The sequence below is a fragment of the Mesoplodon mirus genome, assembly GCF_964341445.2.
Source record: "Mesoplodon mirus genome assembly, chromosome: 12".
Taxonomy (NCBI): domain Eukaryota; kingdom Metazoa; phylum Chordata; class Mammalia; order Artiodactyla; family Ziphiidae; genus Mesoplodon; species Mesoplodon mirus.
Genome location: NC_138988.1, coordinates 15,568,539 through 15,592,337, shown reverse-complemented (window position 1 = coordinate 15,592,337; position 23,799 = coordinate 15,568,539). Strand labels below are relative to the sequence as shown.

General features: G+C 34.1%; 1 protein-coding gene across 3 annotated transcripts in view; it reads left to right on the top strand.

The window, feature by feature from the left end:
• Nucleotides 1-5,286: 5,286 nt before the first annotated feature.
• CHL1 (cell adhesion molecule L1 like) overlaps nucleotides 5,287-23,799 on the top strand; it is a gene marked incomplete at its 5' end in the record, with an annotated part of 78,806 nt that continues 60,293 nt past the window's right edge. For all 3 annotated transcript variants that reach the window (XM_082638236.1, XM_082638237.1, XM_082638235.1), the window contains 3 exons: nucleotides 5,287-5,377; nucleotides 11,005-11,110; nucleotides 14,087-14,274. In XM_082638236.1, the coding sequence (XP_082494362.1) occupies nucleotides 5,287-5,377; nucleotides 11,005-11,110; nucleotides 14,087-14,274 (385 nt within the window). The remainder of the gene's footprint in view (nucleotides 5,378-11,004; nucleotides 11,111-14,086; nucleotides 14,275-23,799) is intronic.

Below are 23,799 nucleotides of genomic sequence, written 5' to 3'. Positions count from 1 at the left end.
GATTTTCTTCTTCCTGAGGATGAACTGGCATAGTAGGAAGATGTAACCCAATTGGTGCAGATTCATGGAAATGCATTGATTCTTTTTTGGATCTGAGTTAATGTCATTCAGACATCAGTTTTATGTGACTGTGCCTCAAAAATAGTTTAGTACATTTTTTTCTTGTCTAAGTGTCAGCTCCATCCTGAGTTCCAATAGTGGCTTTTATCTTGAGGTCTGGTGTGAGGCATTAAATTCATATTCTTGGAAGAAAGATAAATGAGAACATAATTTTATTGCTATCTTACTGTTGTAAAACAGTTACTAAGTAGTATGTCATTTATGCATTCTTACAATGAGATTATGACTGACTTTTCCTTTTCAATAGGAAAGCTATTTTGGGCTGTCATCATCATCACATAATGGAGTCTTGCTTGTAGGGGGTCACATTTTAACTTCCAATGACTTTTCTGTAACAGCCTCTTAACATATAAGTCTCAGGTAAATTGAAGCTACTCCCTGCAGGAGATAAAGTCAGATATCAAACTAACCATTATCCATATTCTGGAAACTGATGGTGTCATCAGTGTTTGTTATGGCGCTTAATTTTTAGGCTTATTTTAAGCCAAGGCTTCAATGTGACATACTTTTATGGGAGAGAATTTCTTGCATCAAGACCATGTAGTTAAAATCATTAAAATTACAAAAGTCATATCATCACTATTGAACAATTCATATCTATAAGCTATTTACTATGGCAATTAGGGACTGTTGAGCTCACTAGCCTAAATCAGTAGGTTAATTGAAATTAAGCCTGTTCTCACATATTTGACTGTCTGGTATTTTTATTCTCTATTTCTGGGTAGGATGATATGTTAATATGGACATATGGTCTCCTAATAGCATTTGAAAGCCTTATTCCTTACAGATAGAGGACAGCTCATTAAACAAATACATGAAATGCCCTTAAATCAGCATTGAATATTAAGGGAACAGAGTATTAAATAATAGATAGCAGGTAAAGAGTGATATATAACTATAAACAATGAATTTAGATTACTATTACCAGAGTGTTTCAGAAGAGAGAAGGAAAAGGAAAATTCAAAGCCCACAGCATTAATATTTCCTTCTGACTTTTCATCTTAGAAATAGCTAAATGGTTCAGTATCCCCCAAGTTTATACAAGTACTCAGAACTGAGTTTTTGTCCTTAGGCAATGTTCTGCTTTTTATAATGAAAGCAATTTTTTTTTTCACATTTTGTTTTGTTGACTGGAATAATTCTTTCACCAGGAAAATGGGTGTCATTTAACATAATGACACATTTGAAAATATTTCTAATTACCAATGTAAGTTATTTGTTATTTTAGGAATTATTCTGAACCACACAAGCGTAGGTTTTTTTTTTTTTTTTTTTTTTTTGCGGTATGCGGGCCTCTCACTGGTGTGGCCTCTCCCATTGCGGAGCACAGGCTCCGGACGCGCAGGCTCAGCGGCCATGGCTCACGGGCCCAGCTGCTCCGCGGCATGTGGGATCTTTCCGGACCGGGGCACGAACCCGTGTCCCCTGCATCGGCAGGCGGACTCTCAACCACTGCGCCACCAGGGAAGCCCAAGGGTAGGTTTTTTTTTTTCCAATTCCCATTTTAAAAATGGGTCAATTGATGTCAAACAAAGTAGAGTAATGGCATTAGTCTAATTTAAGAACAAACATTCACAACGTTTTGTGGGGTGGATGACAGTATTTTCCTTAGTGCTCAATGTAACTTTTCTTAAATTAAAATATAAATGAGATTGTTGTCTCTTCAGACTCTCAAAATTTTAAAACAGCTAAACAGCAGCATTAGTTACTATTTTAAATTTTACCTACTTGCATAAGTATATGAAAAGTTGCAGTCCATAATATCTTTAGGTACAACTTGAGGTGAAATAAAAAACTCAAAATATTTGGAGTTAAATATAAATTTAATGTCTTATCTGACTGTATGGAATTAATTTTTCTACTAGTTGTAAGTGAATAAGTAAATCATTTTTATAGAAAAATTTATGTACCTGAAAAAACTAATTATCACATTTTGAAGCAAATTCATTTTTATGAATACATTATATTATTTGCAAATTTCCTTTCCCATTTAGTACGTTGTCATTTCATTTTGTCAGTGGTTTCCTTTGCTGTGCAAAAGCTTGCAAGTTTACTTAGGTCCCATTTGTTTAATTTTGCTTTTATCTCCTTTGCTAAAGGAGATAGGTGCAAAAGAATATTGCTACAATTTTTGTCAAAGATTGTTCTACCTATGTTTTCCTTTAGGAATTGTATAGTGTCTAGTCTTACATTTAAGTCTTTAATCCATTTTAAGGGTTTGTTTGTTTTTTGTATGGTGTTAGAGAATGTTCTAATTTCATTCTTTTACATGTAGCTGTCCAGTTTTCCCAGTACCACTTATTGAAGAGACTGTCTTTTCTCCATTGTGTATTCTTGCCTCCTTTGTTGTAGATTACTTGACCATAAGGATGTGGGTTTATTTCTGGGCTTTCTATTCCTATTTCAATGATCTATGTATCTGTTTTTGTTCAAGTACCATACTGTTTTGATTACTGTGGCTTTGTAGTATACTCTGAAGTCAGGGAGCATGATTCCTCCAGCTCTGTTCTTCTTTCTCAAGATCATTTCAGCTATTCGAGGTGTTTTGTGTTTCATACAAATTTTAAAATCATTTGTTCTAGTTCTGTGAAAAGTGCCCTTGGCATTTTGATAGGGATTGCACTGAATCTGTAGATTGCCTTGTGTACTATGGTCATTTTAACAATATTAATTCTCCCAATTCAAGAACACAGTATATCTTTCCATCTGCTTGTATCATCTTCAGTTTCTTTCATCAGTGTCTTAGGTTTCTGAGTAAGGTCTTTTACCTCCTCAGGTGGGTTTATTCCTAGGTATTTTATTCTTTTTGATGCTATGGTAAATGGGGCTGTTTCCTTAATTTCTCATTTTGTTACTTCATTGTTAATGTATAGAAATGTGACAGATATCTTATATTAATTTTGTATCCTGCAACTCTACTGAATTCATTGCTGAGCTCTCAGTTTTTGGTGGTGTCTTTAGGATTTCCTATGTATATTATCATGTCATCTGCAAACAGTGACAGTTTTACCTCTTCGTTTCCAATTTGGATTTCTTTTATTTCTTTTTCTCTTATGGCTGTGGCTACAACTTCTAAAAATATGTTGAATAAAAGTGGTGAGAGTGGATATCCCTGTCTTGTACGTGATCTTAGAGGAAATGCTTTCAGCTTTTTACCACTCAGTATGAATTTAGCTGTGGGATGGTCATATATGACCTTTATTATGCTGAGGTATGTTCCCTCTATGCCCACTTTCTGGAGAGCTTTATATCCAACACATATAAACAGCTCATACAACTCAACATTAAAAAAACCCAAACAACCCAATTAAAAAATGAGCAGAACAACTGAATAGATACTTTTCCAAAGAGGGACTGCAGATGTTCAGCAGGCACATGAAAAGATGCTCAACCTAGTTAATCATCAGGGAAATGCAAATCAAAACCACAATGAGATATCACCTCATAGCTTTCAGAACGGCTTTCACCAAAAAGAACACAAATAAGAGAGGATGTGGAGAAAAGGGAACCCTCATATACTGTTAGTGGGAATGTAAGTTGCTGCAGCCACTGTGGAAAACAGTATGAAGGTTTCTCAAAAAACTAAAAATAGAACTACCATACAACCCAGCTTTCCACTCCTGGGTATACATCCAAAAAAAACCCCAAAAGACACAATGCACCCCGACTTTCATTGCAGCATCATTTACAATTGCCAGGGTATGGAAGCAACCTAAGTATCCATCAACAGATGAATGGATAAAGAAGATGTGGTATTGTATATACAATGGAATATTTCTCAGCCATAAAAAAAATGACATTATGCCATTTGCAGTAGTATGGGTGGACTTGTATGGCATTATGCTAAGTGAGATAAGTCAGAATGATAAATACTGTATGATATCACTGATATGTGGAATCTAAAAAATACAACAAACTAGTGAATAAAGCAAAAAAGAAGCAAATGCACAGATATAGAGAACAAACTAATGGTTATCACTGGGGGAAGGGTAATCTAGGGATAGGGGAATAAAAGGGTTATTAAGGGATTACATGAAATCATGTGTGTGAAACTTTTTTTTTTTTTTTTTTTTTTTTTTTTTTTGCGGTATGCGGGCCTCTCGTTGTGGCCTCTCCCGTTGCGGAGCACAGGCTCCGGACGTGCGGGCTCAGCGGCCATGGCTCATGGGCCCAGCCGCTCTGCGGCATGTGGGATCTTCCCAGACCGGTGCACGAACCTGTGTCCCCTGCATCGGCAGGCGGACTCCCAACCACTGCGCCACCAGGGAAGCCCGTGTGAAACTCTTAAAAATTGTAAATTACTCTAGAGTTTAAAGAATCTTTCATTCAATTAAAAAACAATATATTATAAACAACGTTTGGATGTCTATTATCATAATGTTTCAGAAGAAAAGGAAAATCATAAGAGAAAGTAAGGGAAAATTGATATTTTAATCCTTACTCTATTTATGTCAACATTGGAGTGAATAAACATTCTGCCGAAGTGGAAAGTAAGTGATGCTCTTATCTTCTGCTTGAGTAAAGCCTAGATTTGTAAATTTTAGTTGACATGGCCGGTTCTTATCCATTTGTTTTTCCTTTATCCCTTCCCTATATATTGCTATTCACCGTCTATTAGTGTGATAATTTTGAACATGAAAAGGTATTTTGCCAGGAAAATTAAAAGTTAAATTTGTGATACTTAATGAATGACTTAGATGGGGTTGAATGCTTGATATAAAGAATTGATTGAAAGAGTCACCTTTTGAATGAAATGACCTAAATGAGGTTATTCTCATAGCCACTGACATTCATTAGAGTATATTAGAGAACCTTCCAAGTAAAAATTCCTCTGACCAAAAAAATACGATTCATTGGTTTACCATATAGCATTTATCAACTGTCTTTTATTTTAAATACAAAGAGGAACAACTAAGATTTGTATGGAATTATTTGAGAACAGTTTCATAAGGAGGAAATTATTACCAACAGAAAAATGTATTCAATTGCTGTTATGTTGACCTTTTACAGTACATGAACTTAGAATCCCTACAGTACATGAATTTGTTAGTCTTTTGTTTGTTTGTTTGTTTCCAGGTTAACCACGTTCTTCTCAGCTTTCAACCAAAAGTAAGAAGAGACATTAGGGTTTTCATTCTTTCTGGGTTGCTTCCTTACTGAAGAACAATGGGGATGCTGTTAAGTGGAAGAGGATTAATCACATCTCTAATTTTCTTCTTGTTAAAATTCTCAACAGCTGTTGATATACCACTTTCAGGTAAAGTGACAACATTCAATACCTACTTATAAAAGTCCATATTTGCATTTTTATTTTTAAGTAGAATAATTATATGTTAAGGATGTGATTTTTCTACCATATTTCTACAGATTTTACAGCAATCTATCATCAGAATTCATGTTCTCCTTTTAAATTTTTCAGTAGACTTATATTTGGCCACTTGCTATAATTAATTATTTTGCAGCTTTTAGCCTCTTAGGCAAACTTGGCACATAACAAGAAATATAAACTATAGATCAGGTGCTATTTCACCACGTAAGATAATCTGCAATATTAGCAACAGCTATTACTTTTATGTATCAGATTAGTTTATTTTAGGGAGAAGTATGACTCCAGAAGTTACTGGCATTCAACCAATCAGGACAAAAAAGGAACTGATTAAACTTTGTATTGTTTTTCAAAATGATTATATATTTAAGAATGGTACACTATTGATACTATGTATAAAATAGATAACTAGTGAGAACCTACTGTATAGCACAGGGAACTCTACTCCATGCTCTGAGGTGACCTAAATGGGAAGGAAATCCAAAAAAGAGGGGATATTTGTATACATATAGCTGATTCACTTTGCTGTACAGTAGAAACTAACACAACATTGTAAAGCAACTATACTCCAATAAAATTTTTTTTAACTATATATTTAAGAATGAAAATAATCAGGACAATATTCAAAAGCCGTTTTCATATACACAACTAAAAGTGTAAAATGATACCACCTCTGCAAATTTAGAGCATTCAATAGGGTGAATTCATATCAAAATGTTAGTCGTGATATATCTTATATATTGGTAAAATGGATATAACTCTTTATCATAAATCAGTTTCAACAAGTTATAGTAATTAGAAGTTCAAAAAACAGCACACGTGCAAACACAATTTATGTAATAGTGTATTAACTATTTAATGTACAGGTTTGGGAAATTTCTCTTATTTATAAGCACATAGGATTTTAAAAAAGACCGTTGAGAGATTACTTAGGTATTTTTATCCATACAGTTCAAGTATTAATCCCTACTATTCCTTCCATACCTAATTAGAATTATAATGTAAGAGCTAAGAATGTTTATTAGAACCTTAGCATTGGAAATGATCTGTGCAGATCATCTAAATTTCAAAGGACTAGTCTTGACCTCAGAAAGTTGAATAAATGTTAGAGAGGTGCTAACGCAACTGAAACTTTTCTTCAGAAGTACTTGGACAGTCTGAGTGTGACCAGAAAAAGAAATAATTCTCTGAGTATATAATATGTTCTAAAACCATTTTCTAAGGGCTGCCTTAAATACTTGATGTAGCAGTTTCACATGACACACTTTGGGTGGCCCTGCATTTGTATTTCATCCCCAAGGTAAGAATCTTTTCTCTACTGTCCTCAAGTCTCTGTGTCAATATTCACCCTTTTAAGCAATTTCACTTACATGTTCTCAGATGTACAGATTTAAACTTCTGCTTTAGTCAAGGTGAAATCTGTTAGCCTACACACCACATATATTGGCCTATTTGTACAAACACTGGTCAAGAGCCTGAAATAATTCATCTTAAGTACATTCTTTGGGTTTCGAGTATGCAGTGCCAAATTAAGTGCATAGTTCTTGGCAATCCTTGTGGAAAAAGGGGTTAATAATTTTACATTTTCTTCCCAGTAGCACCAAAGATGCACTGGGATTCCTGATTCAGATTCTTGACCATAGAATATACATACTGACCATAGCATGTACATTTTCCCTCCATCTTTTCTCATTTAGTTCACCAGTGGTGATTGGAAATTTTGTATTGGTACATAAGACACATTTTTATTCTGGTTGTCTCAGTTACTTATGCATTTTCACACTCTAATGTCGTTAGACAACAATTGTTATAAAATATTAATGACAGGTTTTCAGAACATCTGAATACTACCCATTTATTTCAGTACTCTAGAGCTCTCATTAGCAAATGCAAGTAAGGCAGGTATTCAATTTGAATGTCAATGAGTCTGGTGTCTCTGTAATTGGCCTAATTATGGAGGAAAGGATTTATAATGTAGAATACATATTCTTATAAACACCCAAAGGTTATTAGCTCCACTCCCTGAATAATTAGTTATGGCTGAGACTTTACAACCTTAGCAAATTTAAGAAAGAATAATGTTCTAATAAACAAGTTGTTCACAAGTTATTAGCTGATATCTTAGGGACTGTTGCTATTGTGCATCATCCCTCACCGTTTATAACTGTAATGACATTTAAATAGTGTGAATTTGCAGTAAGTTCAAGATCTGCTCTACTGAGAAAGAGTGGTAATCAGAAACAAGGTAGATGTCAATGAAGATATGAATGTTTTTCGCATGTTATTAAAATGTTTCTGAATATGAAGCCTGCACTTGCATTGTCACTAAACTAGTAAAATGCAAGTATCAGATTCATTAGGCGAAAGTAAAGAAAAGTGAAGTTTAAAATGGGAAATGGCTGTTGAGTTATGATTCTAGGCTGGCCATCAGTACTCAAAATGTGATTCATGGACACCTCAGGGTCACAGAGATTTGTTCAGGCAGTCCATGCAATCAAATGTTTCATAATAATACTAAAGTGTCATTTTTCCTTTTCCGTCATGTTGACATTTGCACTGATGTCACAAAAGCAGTAGTGCTAAAACTGCAGTTGCCCAGCACACATCAAGGCATTGACACCAAACTCATGGGTTTCCTCAGGACCGTATACTCACACTAAAACAACAAAACATAAACCAAAGTTTTGCTTAAGATTGTCCTTGTTGAAACAGTTAAACATTATTGATTTTTTAAAATCTTCATCCTTGAGTACATTCGTCTTAATATTCTGTGGGATGAACTGGGAAATATACATAAAATAATTCTGCTGTGGAACAAAGTACTATGACAGTCTCTGTTCCTTGATTGTGTCATTATTTGAGTGCCAAGCCAAATACCATTTTTACTTAAAAGTACAACTGACAGACAAACTTTGATTACTTTGATGGATATTTTCCCCAAAACGAACCAAGTGAGCCTGTCACTTCAAGAGAAACAACTGATAATATATGTTGTCAATGATAAAATTTGGGTGTTGAAACAAAAATTAGAATTGTGGAAAATTTGTGTCCTACACTGTGAGATTGACAGCTTCCCCATATTTAAGGCTTTTCTTAGATCAGTGATGATATTGACAGATGTGAATTTTTAACATTGTATAGTGATGTGTATCAGTATTTAGAAGATCTGCATAACTCAGTGAACCAATATTTTTTTCCAGATGAATATTGTATGATACAAAATCATGCATGAATTAAAAAGCACCCATGGATAAAACACTTTAATGACAGAATATGAAAATGTATCCATATGGTTTCAGATTCCATATTGCAATAAACCTTTAAGAAACTGCCACTTGGTGAGTTTTGGTGTACTATCCAAAAACAATGCCCACAATAATCAGAAAGGACTATAAAATATGTCACCCTTTTTGAAGTACATATCTGTATAAGGTTGGATTTTCTTCATTTATTTCAACAAAACAACTTACAGCAACATGTGGAATACAGAAGTAGATATGAGAATCCAGCTGCCATCTACTGAAGTATTAAAGATTTGCAATAATGTAAAACAATGCCACTTTTCTCATTATATTTAGTATTTTTGATAAAATATTTATTTTAACAAATGATAGTATTAAATGAATTAATAAATATTTAGAAGATTTCTCAGTTTTAATTTCTAACATGGTAAATATTATTAAATATAACCTATGTTTACAAAAGTACTTTGGGATTTCCTATAATTTTTAAGAATGTAAAGGGATTCAGTGACCAAAAAATCTATTTACCTGGCTTGAATCTCTAATTTTACAAATGAGAAAACAGAGTGGTTCGGGGCCTGGCTCAGTGTCACAGGGTTTAGGGCCTATTTGTAACTCCACTGTGGAATATTACCCATGTGAATCACACTCAGGGCCTTTCTGCAAATTGCTTTTCTCTAAGTATGTTTGCCAGAATCAGATTCCTGCTACTGAACCATTTATATTTCCTTGTGAATTCAATCCTGTCCCCTGACAGAGGTTGTTAGAACTGTACTAAAATTGTAATGTCTTAATTTGAAAACTATTGAGTGTTCCGTGACAGTAGATCTTAACATATATCATGATCTGTGTCCTATTTTAAAACTTAATCCAAGTTTGTATCTTCAGCGTTAGTACATTTATTTTATAATCATAATTCTTGGCAATGCCATCCAGCTGCTTGAATTGGTGAGAGACAAAGTCACCCCCTACTTTGTAAATTTGTCTGGAAGGTACTTAACTCGTCAAACACTAAAAATGTTTATCACAATGAGGGGATATTTGAATATGTGGGATCCTTTTAAAAGAAACCATCATTCATTAGCTATTATTTTTATCCTAATGATTATTAGTGTTAAATTCTATAAGGGGGAAAAGTACCCTCCAGCTTCCAAGTAGGAAAAAGATATCAAAAAATGTGTGTAAATGGGAAGTTACAAATAATAAACAAGCTCAGGGAAAAATATAACAAAAGCAATAAATGGAAATAAAAATAAAGAAGAGAAGGGTTTTGGGTTTTTTTGGGGTTTTTTCCCTAATAATTAATGAAGTCTCTTATTGTTTTAAAATGCTATTCTTGAGACTTCCCTGGTGGCACAGTGGTTAAGGATCCGCCTGCCTATGCAGGGGACACAGCTTTGAGCCCTGGTCTGGGGAGATCCCACATGCCACGGAGCAACTAAGCCCGTGAGACACAACTACTGAGCCTGTGTTCTAGAGCCCACAAGCCACAAATGCTGAGCCCACGTGCCACAACTACTGAAGCCTGCGCACCTAGAGACTATGCTCCGCAACAAGAGGAGCCACCACAATGAGAAGCCCGCGCACAACAATGAATAGCCCCCGCTCACCGCAACTGGAGAAAGCCCGCACGCAGCCAAAAATAAATAAATAAGTAGATTTATAAAATGCTATATTGTTCGTTGGCAGCAAGAATGTGGGAAACCAATGTACTTGTGTTTGTGGTAATTAGCCCCTTGTGAAATATTAACATTTATCCATAGTCATTACCATTTGTGTCCATGCCTGGAAATTTATCATGTCACTAATTCAATAAAGGAAAAATCCGTATGCTTGAGGCTGTCTATTGAATGAAAAAAATCTAATGTCCAAAAATAAAATTATTAAATAAATTATCAAATATCAATGGAAGAAGTCATACAGAAGTAGTAAATTAAATATAATGTCTTACAAAACTATAAAGAAGAAACAGAATTGTCAATGACTGAACCAAGTAAAACTGTATAAACACATCAACATAGATGAAATGCCAATAATTTAAACATTGATGTTTTAAAGTTGTTACACTGTTACGTTATTCTGGCATTAAATAAATTATATGGCAACATGAATTGATGGCAGTGAAGTATATTCCCTACAGCTAAATACATTTTGCAAAGAGGAAGTGAGATGTGTTCTACACTTTTCATTCTTTTATAATCCTTGTACTTACCAATATAGAAAGCGTGTTTATTTCAAAGTATTTCTGTTGTAGCTAAACTAACTTCACCCAATTTTTGGAGAGCATGTTATTTAAATACATATTTTAATATTTAGTTCAACAGGTTCCAACAATCATAAAACAGTCAAAAGTACAAGTTGCCTTTCCTTTTGATGAGTATTTTCAAATTGAATGTGAAGCTAAGGGAAATCCAGAACCAACGTGAGTATTTCCTTCAAATTAAATAATTGTTTAAATGTATACGATCCTTTATATTCATTTTTACTCTAATCAGTATAAGCTTATTGGACTATAAATCTACATATGATTGAAAGTAAAGATTTCCAAATGAATGATAGCCATGTCTATAAAAATAAAGTTTGGTAATTTTACATATGTTCTTTTGCCAGTTAAAATTACTTTTATCATAAAATGTCTTAACATTAAATACTTAGCATAGGCTTTGGCATTGTGGAAATATTAAACAATTCTTTACCTTATGAGTGAACAAGATAGCTAGAAAACAGAAGATACTTTATTCTGATGAGTGAAAGGTAGCATTTATTAAGCCAAAGTTAATATATTTATAAATGATATTCTATACATATTTATTATTGCATGTCTTTTAATGTAACCATATTGTATTCAGTGAATAGGTTGTTACTTGATATATTTTAAGTTGTCATAGAAATGTCGACTCATCCTAGATGGCAGAATACAAATGACATGGGATATTACTATCTAGTATTTTATTATTAGTGAAACAATTATTACTGTAGGTAATTGTAATCACTGATGAAGTTTTTTCTAAGTACCTCCCAGTTTGGAGAGAAAGAAATGTGTGTGTATTGAGATTGAGGAGGGAAAAGATGTGGGGAGAATTCAAGATTTTAAAGTTCTACAAACGTATGGATACCAAGGGGGCAAGGTGGGGGAGGTGGGATGAATTGGGAGATTGGGATTGACATATCTACACTATTGATACTATGTATAAAGTAGATAACTTATGAGAACCTACTGTGTAGCACAGGGAACTCTACTCAATGCTCTATGGTGACCTAAATGAGAAGGAAATCCAAAAAAGAGGAGATATATGTATACGTATAGCTGATTCACTTAGCTGTACAGTAGAAACTAATACAACATTGTAAAACAACTATACTCCAATAAAAGTTTTAAAAAAAAGATTTTAAAGTTCTAAATGATTCTGGGAAGCAAACCTACATACCTTTATTGATTTACCTGATCATGATTATTTAAAATTGTAATGTGAATAACATTTTTATTGCCTGATAATTGGATATTTTAAAAATTATTAGTGAATCATTAACATGTTAAATTGTCATTATTCACTGGCAAAAAACAAGATTTTACAAATACAAATTAAGCAGTCAATCATTATTCTTTTCCAAGGTGTAATTAAATGCCTATACAAAACAGAAAATATTAGAAAACAAGAAAGAAAGAAATATCCCATCACAATAGTAAAAGGAGCAAATCCAGCAATTTCAATAGTTAGTAACAGCAATATCAACAAAACTGATATCAAAAACTATGTAACATGAACTGTTTAGCATCTACATTGCAGAGTAGGATAAAAGAAAACTTGAATGAATGGAAAGATATAACATGTAACCAATTGGAAATGCTTAATTTTGAATATGTGGAGTTATCCTAGTCAATGTATTGGAATTTTAAAGAACAGATTCTATGTGTTCTTTTGTAAGTAAAAACAGTAAAATATAAAACATATAGAGAGAAAAGAAGTAAAAGTTGTTGTCAGGAGAGAGGCATGCTCCAAAGAAAAATATGTCTCATGAAATTTTGTTATTCTTTTTGAAAGAATATCAGATTATGTAAGACTGTGTTGTCCTGAAGCAAATCTAAATTTGCATGGGTAATTCATATATAAAATACTAAATAAAATCTAATTGGGAAGTCATTATATATCTGTTGGATTGATAAAGATTTAAAAAAAGGCTTTATACAGCATTGTCCATAGAGCTGACTCTGTTACATATGGGGGTAGGAATTTAATTGTGTATGTTTTTTCTGGAATACAATTCTGCAATGTTTATCAAAAGTGATAAAATATTTCTTATGTTATTGGTTTATCAGTTTCATTTTTAAGGAATTAACCTAATGAAATATTTGGATAAGTACCCCCAAAAATAAATATGTAGGTTTTTTGTAACAGTATTGTTCATAAAAGGGAAAAATGGAAATGGTTAAGTAAGTTAAATAGTAACTGTAAGACAGAAGATAATGTAATAAAATCTGTCTTTAGTAACATTGTAATAATTGGAAAAACTCACATGGAAAAATTATACATCCATTGTGGTCTCAAATATGTTACAGCTATGTCCAAAAATATTGATCATATATGACCAAATTTAATAGCACTTACTTGTGTGTTTTTGAATTTTGAGTGAGCTCTTCACACGCGTGTGCCCACACACACACACACACACGGAGACATATTGTATATTTATATTTTTTAGTCTCCAAATATTGCAGCCTCTAAAATACTAGTAAAGATCCTGCATTATCTTTCTAATTGGAAAAGTTTTAAAATATAACTTTAAAAAGAACAGAACAAAACCTATTTTCACCTTTTTTTCCTGTCAATTATCACAGCTTTTTCATGGCTTGTTTCTCAGTCAATTCTGGCTGCTGTAATAAAAATATCACAGATTGAGTGGCTTAAACTATAAACAAACATATTTCTCACAGGTCTGGAGGTGAGAATACCAAGATCAAGTCACTGGCAGATATAGTGTGTGGTGATGACCTGCTTCCTGGTCACAGACAGCGGTCTTTCCCCTGTAACCTCACATGATGGAAGGGAGCAAGAAAGCTCTCTGGGATTTCTTTTATAAGGACACCAGTCCTATTTGTGAGGAATCCACCCTCATGACCTAATCACCTCTCCAAGGCCCTGCCTTCAAATACTATTACAATGGGAATTAGGTTCAACATACAAATTTTAGGGGGACATAAACATTCAGTCTATAGGAGTTTGTAAGATTTCTCAGATTCTTCAGAGACCCTTTTTTGTGTTCTATTATATTCAATTAAATATGTAAATATATGCTTTTTTTTTACTATAACATATCTCAGTTTCCTCATTTCTGTACATTTGTTTATGAGTACGAAATATGATTTTGCAGGATTACTAATTTTAGTTTTATCTTACAGATTTTCGTGGAGTAAGGATGACAAGCCTTTTGATCTCTCTGACCCTCGGATAATTGTATCCAACAACTCGGGAACATTCAGGATCCCGAATGAGGGGCACATATCTCACTTTCAAGGGAAATACCGCTGCTTTGCTTCTAATAAACTGGGAATTGCTATGTCAGAAGAAATGGAATTTATAGTTCCAAGTAAGTATTACAGTGGAGATTTCATTTAATGTTTTAATGAATTTAGCACACGTTATACTGGGGTGCAGTGCAATAACAGATTATTCCTTTAATCAGCTTATATAGGCCTTATATTTTATTTATAAGGGAAATTGTCTTCCAGATCTTGATACTTAGAAGTGGATGACCTTGAAAGCAACATAATTTTGCTGTGTTTCAGTAATAATATATGTAACATGGGAAAAAATAGTATTTGTTTTGCCTCATAGGATAAAGTTAAATATATTAGTTAGATTTGGCTAAATTATACTGCAGTCACAAGTAATCCCCAAGCCCTCATGTTAACACAAGGTTATTCCTTGATGATGCAGTTTGCTGTGGGTCAGGCAGCTCTTCAGGGCAGCTGTTCTCCTTGCAGCCACTGGGCGATCCAAGCTAATGGAGATACCCATCATCCTGTGTCAGCACCATGTGAAACTTGTGCCATCTAGGTCAAAGAGTGGAGGACAGAGAACATTGCTTCCAACAAGGAGTTACACAGGCAGCTTCTACTCACAGTTTGTTAGGTGGGGGCAGAGCAAATGGCATGGGTCCACTTAAGTTCAATATTGTGGGTGCCCCCTAGGAGAGGAGAACCAGTGATCAGTATATAGTAGTAATATTTTCCATAAATCATGATCATGGAAAACTGCAAGCTCCTTTACTCTTAAGAGTGTTATTTATCAATAACTATCCCAAAGAATAAGCAACTTCTTCATTATCAGATCTGGCCTCTGCAGCATGGGATCTCTGATGACTGACTTCCAAGTTTGGTCATTTATTTTCCCAGATTTTAAGGTATCCAACACTACTTGATTCTAACCAAAGGGTTTACAGAAAAAAATCTTAGGTATAAAACTATCAAGAGTTGCTATTTGGAAATTTCTTCTTGCAGAGTTCTAGACACTGAAGAGACTCAAAGTCCTAGACCTTCCAGGATATGGACAGTTAATGCTGGGGGAGCAGAATGTACACAAACGTTGGAAAAACAAATAATGAAAAATGTGTGTGCATTATCCTCAAAGTTGGGACAGGGAACTGGGTTTAAATTTCTTTAAGTTTTTAATATTTTTCTAGAGGAGAGAATATAGCTCAAATTTAGACTCTGACAAGTAAAATATGCATCTTATAATTTATAGAATAATTACATTAAATGTACAGAACAAATGTGAATGATTATCAAACTATGTGGTGTGAGGAAAAATAAGGCAAGAAAGGAGAGAAAAAGAAAGAAAAATACTATAGAAATAAATCTAAATATATCACTAATTAAAGGTGAAAGTAAATAGACTAAATGCTCCAAAATTTTTTAAAAGCTATAAGCTATTTACCATACAACACATCTAAATCACAAGAAAATAGAATTGTTGAAACTAAAAGGATGGAAAAGATGTCCCATCTTTTGAAAACATAAATAGATATCTTGAATAAATATCTTGACTAGGTAAATACTATTCAAAAGAAAAGTAGGTATGGCTATATTAATATCAGTCAAAATAGACTTTATTTTATAAAGGCTTCCTGGAGATTAATGTACTAGGCATATATAATACGAAAATGTTTGAAGCAGGAAAAGGAACTACAAGGGGAAAGAGAAATATCTACCATAGTAATGAGAGATGCTAACATATCTATTTCATTATTTGGTAGCTCAAGCAGAGGAAACATTAGAAAACCCATAGAAGATTTAAAGAACCCATTTACAAGCTCTAGCTAATGAACATGTATAGAACATTATACCTAAAACTGCAGAATGTTTTTCAATATTTGATGGTATATTAGCTCTGAAGTCAATATGACCAAAATACAATGGAGAAATCAGTATTAAAAAGAAAATTAGAAAAAGTCTTATATCTTTCAAAATTAAAACATGTCTAACTCAAAGGCCAAATAAGAAATGGCAAAGGAAAATAGAATGTATTTTGAAGTGATGATAGTAGAAATTATGCTTAACAAAACAGACTTGAGGCAGCTAAAGTATTATGAGGAGAGAGATTTTTTCATCTTCAAAATACTTTAGAAAAGAAGAAAGGATGGAAATTAATGATCTTAGCTCAGTCATTTTCATCTTAAAATTGTTACCTAATAAGTTATCTTTAGATAACAGGTTAAACTTCAAAAGAGGGCGAAGGGGAACAGTAGTATAGAAGCAGAAAATAAATCCAAGAAGGAGGTGTTAAAAGTACACATATTTTTTGAAAAACATTTTTAAAAGATCTAGATGTGGGAAAAAAATACCATTTTCACTGATCTGAAGACTCAGTAAAGCTAAAAGTTTAATTCTTCATGACTTGATGTATAGAATAATCAAAGTCAAAACTCTCTAGTTTGGTTTTTGTTTGTCTGTTTGTGAAATGTGACCAGTTTGACTTCCAAATGTATTTGAGGAACACGGTGCAAGGTTTGGTAGAAACTCGGAGAATGTCAGGAGGAGTTGGTCTTATCAGATAACAAGACTCAATGTAAAGCTCCAGTAATGAAGCCTATGGTTTTGCACAGCGTTAGAAAAATGGGCCAGTGGAACAGCATGGAGGACCCATTAAACCAGCCCTCATATATGTAAAAGTAGTGTGAAAGAGCTGGCATGGGCTTTCTTTCTTCCTTTCTTTCCTCCCTTCCCTTCCCTCCTCTTCCCTTCCCTCCCCTTCCCTTTCTTTCTTTTCTTTTTCTTTTTCTTTTCTTTCCCTCTCTCCCTCCCTCCTTTCCTTCCTTCCTTCCTTCCTTCCTTCCTTCCCTCCCTCCCTCCCTCCCTCCCTCCCTCCCTCCACCTAAATGGTATGGAACAACTGATTATCCACATAGAGACACACTTATTTCAAGTCCTAGGTCACATCATATAAAAACTACATCCCGGGCTTCCCTGGTGGCGGAGTGGTTGAGAGTCCGCCTGCCGATGCAGGGGACATGGGTTTGTGCCCCGGTCCGGGAAGATCCCACATGCCGCGGAGCGGCTGGTCATGTGAACCATGGCCGCTGAGCCTGCGCGTCCGGAGCCTGTGCTCCGCAACGGGAGAGGCCACAACAGTGAGAAGCCCACGTACCGCAAAAAAAAAAAAAAGTAATAAAAAAAAAAAACTACATCCCAAGTGGATTAAAGGCTTAACTTTGCAAGGAAAAAAATTTTTTTAACTTAGAAAGTGACTCAGACAATGTATTTATGACATCAGGGTAGAAAAAGATTTCTTAAACAAGACAAATTAAATCTCCATTAAGGATAATTTGACTACATTTGATTTTTAGATTCCCTTTTCATCAAAAGACCCTAGGAAGAAAGGGAAAAGGTAAGCCACAACCCAGAAAAAAAATCATGGCCAATGAATATAACTAAAGATAATACTAATGTATTTATAAATAATTTTACCATCCTCTAAGAAAAAAACAAAAAATGAAGTGGTAAAAGACATGAACTTGCACCTCAGACTGGTATGACCAATAAAAATATGAAAATGCTTTTAATATCATTAGTAATCAGAAATAGATCTACTGTAACTCAAATAATAAAAGCATTTGATCCCACAAAATTGGGAAATATAACAAAGTCTGAGAGTAACAATTTTAGGTGGGAATATGCAGCTACCAAAACACGTATCCACCACTGATGAGAACAGTTTACTGCTTGGACTGTGGAGAATATTTGTCACTGCCTCCTTAATTAAAGATGTTCTCACCTATGACCCAGAAATTCCATTTCTTTACCCACGTGCACCAGCAATAGTTGTGGTAGCATTGTTTGTATTTTTAAAATATACTGGAAAAAACTTAAGTTCATTCGTGATAGAATGAAATAATTGTGGTATAGTCATACAAGAATTCTACTCAGCAGTGAAAATTGATGAACCTTAAGAATATGTTGAACAGTAAAAGTAAATCTTAGAAAAAAAGGGTGATTTTATTTATTTAAGGTCAGTGTATGTAAAAATTAATAGCATATTGTTTAGGAGTACCATTTCATGTGGTAAAATTATAATGCAAAGCAAGAAAATGATGATAACAAAATTTAGGATGGTAGGTACCTCTGATGGAATGGGGTAGGGGTAGTAGGATCTGCACCAAACAGAAAGATGATGGTGATTTTATGTTTTTCTTATGATGGGTGGTAGGTAGAATGTTGTATTTCTTTTCTTTTCTTCTTTACATTTATTTTATAAATGGTCTTTTAATGTATATAAAATTAATAAGTATGTAGCATACTGATTTGTCTTAATTAGATATCCTGGGTTATTAAGTGTGATATTATAGAATAATAATGGACAGAGCAGTGGCATACAGGGTTGAAAATTGGCCTCTGGAGTTTGGGTTTGAAATGATAGTAGGAAATGTTCATGAATTCTGGGTCAGAAAACTGGTTGAGAATCATAAAATCATATAACTGTAACTATACAGCTATACTTACAGTCTATATTATATAACTATACTATAGTCTATAACAGAACTGTAACTATACAATATATATCTAGTTGACTGAAATAAGATGGGAGAGAGGGAGAGAAAGGGAGATGTTAAAAATCTGTTGTAGAAGACAAGGCATGAGGGTGATCCCTAACCTGAATTCTAGTGGTTGCTATGGAGACACAAAGGAAAAAGGCAGTTGCTAGATGTATTGCAGAGAAAGAAATGGCACACTTTAGTGTAAGATTCTACAATGAGGATTTAAAAAAGTGTTTTCTCTCATTATCTAAGCAGACCAAATGAAGACATGAACAATGTAAGGATAATTCTGGCCAGAATCTGTTAGTATTGTAGTTACGAGATGAATCTGAGCTATGTAGTGGATAATTGCTCCATCTTTTCTGCTATAGAAAAGAGCAAAATAAATTAGGTTTCTTATGCATCATTTCCAGCCCCTCCTGAAATTACTTCATCATCTAACAGCTTTCTGTAATCATTTACATGTTGAATAGGACTGCCACCCCAATTCTTAGGAGTTTATAAATCAGAGACCATTTAAAGCTTCCTACGACCTTTATCAGTTGATTCTTCTCTTAAGCTGTAAAGAATTGATTCTTCTTTTATATTAAACTTTGTAATTTGAGTTTTAGAGTTTGTATCTCTCTTTTCTTAAACTTTTCTTTAGACCAACCTTAAAGGCTTGATCCACCTAAGTTTGAACACAAGTACAGTAGCTAAAAATCTGGTTATTTCTCCCTACAAACAGACCTTTATACACAATGTTTACTTTTCTGCTTTTAACAAAATTGCAGTTGAGTTTGCTGGAAAAAGAAAGAGTAAAAGAAAAACAACCAACCAAACACAACGTGCTATTTTCAAACATGGGGAAAATCATTTAACTAAATGGATTTTCCAAGATATGGCATGGAGAGTTAGTGAATTATTCAACAGATCTTTATTAAGCTCCCTTCATGTGGCAGACACTCTTCTAGTAATTTGAGATACAGCAGTGAACAAAACAAAGACTGTACCAAGAAACTTAAATCCTGTGGGTGTGGTGAGTGGGTCTGGGGAGAAGGTGAGCTGTTTTCTTGCCTTCATTATGACAGACGTCAGTGGAGTTAAAAGGATGTAATCATTATTGTTTTGGCTGTTCAGTACTATCCATCCTTCAGGGCACAGATCAGCCTTCTCCACTTAGCATTCTTAGTCCATCTTAGCCTATACTAATTTTCCTTACCTTGGATTCTTTAAATAATTTTTGAAGTATTATTTACACATCATAAATTTTATGTGTTTAGGTACACAATCAGTGATTTTTTTCATAAAAATTTTTAGTATAACTATCATTAAAAGTCTGTATTAGAACATTTTCATCATCACCAAAAGATTTCTTGTGCCCATTTGTAGGTGCTCTCTCTCCCCACCCCCAGCCCCAGGCAATCACCAGTCTGACTCTTGCCTCTATAAATGTTTTTTCTGAACATTTCATGTAAATGGAATCATACAATATATGATCTTTTGCATCTAGCTTCTTCCACTTAGCCTGTTCTTTGTGATTTGTTCATGTTGTAGGATAAATCAGTAGTGTGTTCATTTTTATGGCTGAATAATATTCCATGATACAGATATACCACATTTTGTTTATCCATTCACCAGTTGATATCCATTTGGATTGTTTCTAACTTTTGACTATTACAAGAAGAAATGTTAGCAATAATTAGTAATGTTAGGAGTATCCATGTGTAAATTCTATGGAATTTTAAAAGCATTATTTACTGTTTGGGAGAGTGTTTTGACTGTCATGTGATTAATCAGGATGCTTAAAAGTGAGAAAGATAGCATCCTGTCTTATTCTTCCTCCTCTACATTGTCTTGATGCTGCATGAATGCATATTATCAGTGATTGACTTATTAGTTCATAGACTAAAGAGTAAAAGAATGAATAAAAGTAATAATGCAATATCTACACACTATTAAAGTAATGTAAGAAATGGCAGGCTTAGGGATGAAATCATCTGTATACTGTTTTAATGGAAACCAACTTGAATTTTTAATGTGCTGGGTTTCTACATTTGTACAGCTTCCTCCGATTCATCAGGTCAATTTCCTTAAGACATATCTTGGCTATTTACTGCTCTGATTTGGGAGGGCTAGCAAAAGCAGGGGTCCAGTAGCATATGTTAACTTCTTCTACTAATATATGCAAACCAACCAAAGAAGATCAATTTGTTCAGTTGAGAGTGCAACTTAGAGTTTTAAAGGTTTAATTAAGGCCCGGGATTTTGCTCTCATCCGTCAGAGTATGTGAATGACTAGAATGAAATGGGCTGAATTGGTTGTCCTTCCTTAGTGTGAGTTCATAGACTGAAAGGCAATGTTATTTCTCTGTACTTCTAAGTGGGTTAATGGGGTACACCACAGGAAATGGGAATCAATTAAATCTCTTTGCACACAGAAACTGGAGTTAAGGGTGATACAGCATGTGAGCTCAGTAGCATGCATTCATGATAATGGTGCCAGACTGTAAGCAATTTGCCGAGAGCACATTCAAGGGAAATGAAAGGCACTCAAAAGCTCCCCAGGCCAGTCCTGTAAACAGTGAGAAGTCAAAATAGATAAAGTTTTTTGGCATAGGAAGGGCTGTACAGAATAATTCATTAAACAAATCATAGGTTCTCCATGAAATACATAGTGTTTCTTCCCTCTGGCCCCCTCCCTATTTTCTTTAATAAAATTAATTCCAAATAGTTACATAAAATTGCAAAAGTTTTTATGATATAGGCTACACAAAAAATCGGAAACAGCAGCAAAGGAAAGCCCTTTGTCCCTTTGCCCATCTCATCTCCATACAATGTGGCTGGGTGTACCATGCAAAGTGAAAACATTTGAATAAGAGCCAACATATATTGAGTGATTTTTAAGTGCCTGGCACTATGTTAATTGATTTATATGAAATTGTTTATTTAAACTTTGACACAAATCAATGTATTAGGTGTCATGACAGTTTCCATTTTATGAGTGAGGAAACTGAACCACATTAAGTAACAGGTTCAGGTCACATAGTAAGTGATGAAGCCGGGATTCAGCCCTAGGCAGCTGGCTCCAGAGCACGTGTATAACGTGATGCTACACAGTGTTGCCTATGCTTTGATCATTCTTTTGACACATCTTCTAGATGAGTCAGAAAGCATTTTACTTCTTTGTTGAACATACCTTGGCAGTAATTATCAGACTCACAGAGAGGTAGAGAATATAGGGAGATTTGATTTTATTCTTTGGGTGCCAGAGAAAGATTATCTGTAGTTTACATAACTTGATGGTGGTTAAGTCACCAGTATCTTTTCATTGAAGTGATTTGTTAGAAAGATTTGTATTTAATTAAATTACTCTGATGCCATTTCATTACAGTTCTTTACTGTTAAGTGTGTTGGAATGGTGGGACTCTACAGCTTGCTCTTAAGAAATTTCTAACCTAGTGAGACTTTTGAGGACCCCAGAGAGATGAAAGGATTCTAGGATGCCAGAGAAAAGTAAAAGGGGGCACAGAAGGGTAAAGATATTGGTCTGAAGCTACATAGCCGTTAGTTTTAGTGTCTGGGCTAGAGCCTAGTTTATCCTGTAGGCTATCCTATAGATAAAAAATACCTTTTTCAGAAGTCTTCTGTATTTCAAGTACAGAGATGTTATTTTTTTCAGTATATTAAGTTGAAAGAATTAAGATGATGAGTTTCAAAACCAATTGTCAGCACCTCAAGTTGTAGAGCCCCTAGAGATTTTGTATTTGCAGGTTTGCCATGTGTTGATAGCTCCAATAAGAAGACTAGCATGCAGCTGCTTTGTCTCTAGGAAAGGTTTTTCATGCTAGATGGGTTTTCAGGAAATTGTACCCTTGGAGTTGTTACTAGAAATCTGTCTGCTACACTGAATAGTAAATGTGGAAACTTACTGGAGAACAGTAAAGATATGAGTGCTATGATTTGCTTGATTTTTTGATGCAGGTAGACTGATAGGGACAAAATGTTCATAGCTTCATCTGGACTTGATTATTATGGGATTTCCAAACATTTTTAAAGTCCTACTTAGGTAGATGCTTATGTAGAAGTTGGTTCTGATCCCTTTGCAAAGAGATCATTCCATGGTCAAGTCCAGTCTTACTGAAACACAATTAAATGATTTTGTTTTTGGTGATGATGGAGCACTCATTTGAAATGTTTTGGTAAGCTAAAGCAGGGTAGTTGGCTCACGCAAAAGAAAAACAATTGTTTACAATTAATTTTTTAAAGTATTGCATCTGTCCAGACTCAACAATGCTAATGTTTATACCAGAGAAACACAATTAGCAACAGTCATTGGTTGGAGTTATTTTTAAATAGACTCATTTCTTTATTTGAATTAAGGTCAACTTCATGCCTGCTGTTAAGTTGGAGTAATTAAATTTCACATTTATCTGTGGATGTTAACATGTTCACTTTTTAGCTTTGCAACAGACTCGCTAAATAGTTTCAGAGTCAAAGAGTAAGACTTAAGAAAACCTGACAAATTTATGTCCTTTACAGTGTTTATTCTTAGACCTGAAATTATTAAATATATAAATATTCTTCCCTGTTTCCAGGTATTAATTTCATCTTTGGTTAAAGCTATTCCAAAGATTTATGGTATGTGATAAAGGTTTTGTAGACTTCTAATTTTTATTTTATTTTATTTTTATTATTGATGCCTTGGAAGCCAGTTGAATAACATAGTTACATTTTTGTAATTAGAATTTTATAATGTAGATTTAATTAATGCAAGGATGATAGTGCTTCACTGGCAATACTATCTGTTTGAATTATTAAATTTTTACTGAAGAGGAGGCTCTCCAAGTAGGGCTTTGTGCAACTTCATTAGCTACTTTACAATAGATACCACCCAGAAAACTGTATATTCATATTTGGCACTGTAAAGTTTGCTGGTTATAGAACAGGATTACATGCTCCTTCCATTCCTAATCTATGTTTCCCTTCCTCTTTTGCTGCTTGTATCTGTATATAAACAGATTCAATAACTGCCATGCAACACAGCTAACTTCAATACCAACAAACACCGGGCTTCAGTTATAGCAAGTTTCGGTAAAAG